We start from the raw sequence: 4493 nt of genomic DNA, 5'->3' as shown, positions 1-4493 counted from the left end.
TTGACTTATCGGCCCTAGTTATATGAATATCTTCATTAGCTCTTAAGCTCTTAATTGCCATCTGGAATCTCAAAGGAATAGTATGTCTTAATTTTGAATTGCACACAGCATTTACACATCCTTTTTGCAATCAAAATATTGTTGTTCTAAACTGCTGTATTCTCTAATTATGTAGAACAGTGTGACCCCTGCTAAAATGAATACATGAAAAATACGAAAATAAGACATATTTCGTTATACCGACCGAGGGATTTTGCAAAATCAGCTTTAGAATTTGAATGTACCGTGAAAGAGCATACCTCCGCCAAAAAAAAAAAAAAAAAAAAAAAAAAAAAAAAAATACTATTATCCAGATCCATCTGAGAGAGACAGACGGACACAAATTGACGTCAATATATGGTCCAAATTAACAATGGCTGCAGTATGTTGAGCAAAGCCCGGTTGGCAACATGGAAGCAGTTATGATTTAGACCTTGGACACTAACTCTAGCGTTACTTATAGTTGTTACAGATAATTAAATTCATATCAGTATACAATTATCAGTCCCGAGTATCTCCCATTGTCTGTCAAGGGTACTTTACCATTTCATTGTTACTAGTTTATAAACACTTACTATGAGACACGCCCCCAAAGCAACAATCGTCCTCTCATTGTTAAAAGTCAACCTCTCCAATGGGCGTTTCCATTCCTTGGTTTAGTTTTGTATAAATAACTCGCCTTGAACGACTGTATAACTGAAAGTACATCATTCTAAAAATTCGATTGCCGGGGCAAAAGCGGACACAGAAGGTAAGTTGTGATAGTTTTCTTATTGGGGAAATTTGTAGAATGATCGAGCCAAGGTGCAACCAACGGTCACATAAGAACAATAGACTGGGCACAGCCATTTATCAAGCATTACAGGAGGTGAAGCCATTGCCGCCATCTTGGTTTAGGATAGAAACGCATAGCCGGGCTCGGAGTAGTAGAAATTTTTAATGCGTGCTTATCAAATATTCTGTGATTTCACCTACTTTGGAATAAGATAAAATTTTGAAACTTGACATAAGTGAAAAACAGAAGTTAACTCTAACGTATCATTCAAAACTAGTAACTGCTTCTATATATTTTTTAGTTAAAGAAAGTTGAAATGTTTATATGAGTTTGAAATCGTGACTTGAAAAAATTAGTGTTGAAATTTTTAATTTATAGGACAGAGACATCACCAAAGCAACAAAGTTGAATATTTTGAATTATATTTAAAAAAATGCTTGAGTTGTTTGACTAATATAGCAGTTAATAAGAGAGAGTTTATTAATCAATAGCCTACCGCTCCGCGCCGGGGTGGTGCTTACTGTTGGTAGCCCGCTTCAGCGTTGCCTTTTTAACATTTATTAACCCATCATAGTAGTCGTATCACATCAGTTATCAGAAATAAAACCTTGAAACAATTAGCGAAGTAGCAGATTTGTTGTTCAAAGGGAACTGTTATTTCAAATCATAAAATAAAATTAAAAGGAGAAAACGTTTGTCCTTATTCTCGTGGTTATTATATAATTTCAAAGCTCAATGGCTCCATTTTCAATTCAAATAAAACGAAAATTAAATAATTGATGCATTAATAATAATTTCGTCCTTCCAGCAGGTCATGAATAAAATCTTCGTTATTAATTTCAAGAAACATTAAACAACTAGCAGATAAAAATTTAAAGTAAACGTTAAAATACACTAATTACATACACTTTTAACCAAGAACCGATATGTTCCATTCTTGATTTGAATAATCGTTGTTTTTTTTTTACTTGATAATGGAGCCTTTGAGTTTGGAAACTGTATAATATTCTCTAGACTAAGGACAAACTGTTGAAGGATTAAATAGAGGTCCGTAAACTAACTTAATTAACGTTGATTTCATCGTTTATGAATAATAATTTAGCCAGTGTGTGTGTGTTTTTTTTCAGAAGTGTAATAAAGTGTTGAAAGGGAAAAGACAGCAGCAGCAGCAAAGATTAAGCCAGCCTTGTGCTGGCACGGACTCTTGCTTTTAGCAACCCGTAACTGTGAATTCAATAACTGTACCTGTGGGCAAAGACAACGGTAATTCTAGGCAATAACTCCGCACGGAATACCAGGAACGTTCCCGCGAATACGACAGCCACTAGGGATTGGGGCATCAAATGTATTTCGCCGTGTTTAGTACTAGCCCCTGGAGTTTAAATTCAGTCGACCCCCCAAAAGTAACAGTAAATTCTTAATAAGCAACCCAAATACTAGAGGAAACTAATTTCCAAAGAAATACCCGAAGCGGAGTTATTACCTAGATTTAACAAGACATCTTCGTTTCAAACTGTTAGTTGATTCAAATATTTAATTCTAAGTAAATCAAATTACTACATAAAATTGGGCTCATTTGATAAGAAAATTAATCTTATAAAATAAGTAATAAACCATTTCAAAAAGAATTGAACTATTAAGTAATAAAAATCATTACTATAGAATGCAGCGTAAGATCAATGAATGCTGTTCAAATCATTACAAAACATAACAAAATTATTAAATGAGGCTGGCATTAGTTTCTTACTGGACCAAACAAGTTACATATGTTTTATTAGGTGATTTCTGACTAGTTTGCTCGCTAGTGCAGAAAACGCTCGCCACTAGATGGAGTCATCCCCGGCCGACGCCATCTTGGTGTGGGTAGTGCTCACAGGCTGGCTGTACATTAACAGATCCTATGATACCCAATCTATTGTTCTTCAGTGATCGTTGGGTACAACAAAGACAAGGGGAAAGGAACCAAAGAACACACGATTCTCAAGTTAACCAGGAATATGCCTTGTATCATAAAAAATCTTAAAACTTTAGGAAGAAACTAACAGGGGCAGATTTAGGGTATGCAGGGCACCTAAGCCGGTGACCTTAGGGGGCCCTCTCATTAATAGGCAAGCAAAAAGAGGGCCCTTACAGCTGGAGCGGGGAGGGGGTTAGTTTTCCGGGATTTATTTTCAAATTGAGCACCTCTAGATGGCTGTCGTGCTATGCAATGCTCCATGTTGTTCATCTCATGTGTACAAATTATATTGCTAACCATACTTTGGAGTTTGCAGTTTGAATTCCACTAATCTGCACACATGCGATATTTTTACAGGCTCGGCCGCCTCTTTATAAATCCGCCACAGGAAAGTAAAATACATAGATATTAATTACAACTCCGAAGAACAATTGCTTTAAAAAAGTTCTAAGCAGAAACTGACAAAAAAATGGGGTTTGATAGACTGGCCAAAATGGGACCTCGTAAAATAAACTTGGGTGATAATATGATGTAGGAACACTGACGGACACAGCAGCCTGGAGCAAGCAATGCTCGGCCCTCAGGCGAGAAAAAGCGCAAGTGTGCAAAGTTGAGTCAATACAAAAACTTTAAGCGCCTCATTAGCATGGTCGGTATGGTCTTGGCCTGCCATCTCGGTGGCTGCGGGTTCGATTCTCGGGCATTCCACTGAGGGGTGAGAGATGTGGATTTCTGGTGATAGAAGTTCTCTCTCGACGTGGTTCGGAAGTCACGTAAAGCCGTTGGTCCCGTTGCTGAATAACCACTGGTTCCATGCAACGTAAAAACACCATACAAACGAAACAAACAAACAATACAAAAACTTTCCACAAACACTTTCTCTGGGTGCTTGAAGAAATTAGGGCACGTGCTGGCATTAGGCCAGCTTAATTTGCTTATCTTTAACCAGTATCATTCTAATTTTCCTCTTTTTTTTTCTTACACAGTTCAATGCGTTAATTGCATAAGATTTCAGGCATTTTTAATGTGCATGCAATCCTTGTTTTTATTTATTTTCTATCATAGGAACTCGATATCTTCTTCACTGGAAAGAAAAACCCGTAATTATGATGAAATTCGGTCTTCTTTTCTTTGTAATGGTTGGCGCCATCGGGACTGGAATGAGCATCAGGGTAATTATTATTATTATTATTATTATTATTATTATTATTATTATTATTATTATTATTATTATTATTATATTGAAAAAAGGAAACCCAAAAGATTACTGAGTATAATTTGTCTACTTGTAAATATTTACATAGTAGTTTACTTAAAACTCTTTATGTTTGGTTCATTATTATTATTATTGCTATTATAATTTCCAACAGTGATAAGAGTTCTGCCATGTACTGCCGCGGAAATTTCAAAAGACAGAGAAACAGTTTAAGATTACATATGATGAAAATCACAGACTACTTTTAAATAGAAATGAATACTATTAATTTTGTTTGCTGTTTAATAAAATACAGATACCGGAAAAACGCTCCGCATCTCTCTCAGATAATGCCCGGAGTTTCGCTATTGACTATGCAAATGACCAATTTCTGAAAGACGGGCAGCCCTTCCGGTACATCTCGGGCTCGATCCATTACTTCCGCACTTTGCCCTCTGAATGGAGAGACCGCCTGAGGAAGCTCAGGATGGCTGGATTCAATGCCGTGGAAACGTAAGTCCAATTCA

At 36.4% G+C, this 4493-nt stretch overlaps 1 protein-coding gene across 1 annotated transcript in view; it reads left to right on the top strand.

The window, feature by feature from the left end:
- Positions 1-635: 635 nt before the first annotated feature.
- LOC135213631 (beta-galactosidase-like) overlaps positions 636-4493 on the top strand; it is a 17541-nt gene continuing 13683 nt past the window's right edge. The window contains exons 1-3 of the mRNA XM_064247661.1: positions 636-790; positions 3837-3943; positions 4283-4479. Of these exons, the coding sequence (XP_064103731.1) occupies positions 3878-3943; positions 4283-4479 (263 nt within the window). The 5' untranslated portion in view covers positions 636-790; positions 3837-3877. The remainder of the gene's footprint in view (positions 791-3836; positions 3944-4282; positions 4480-4493) is intronic.

The sequence above is a fragment of the Macrobrachium nipponense genome, chromosome 43 (genome assembly GCF_015104395.2).
Source record: "Macrobrachium nipponense isolate FS-2020 chromosome 43, ASM1510439v2, whole genome shotgun sequence".
Classification (NCBI taxonomy): Eukaryota; Metazoa; Arthropoda; class Malacostraca; order Decapoda; family Palaemonidae; genus Macrobrachium; species Macrobrachium nipponense.
The sequence above is the reverse complement of the archived record's forward strand: the minus strand, read 5'-3'. Positions and strand labels throughout refer to the sequence as shown.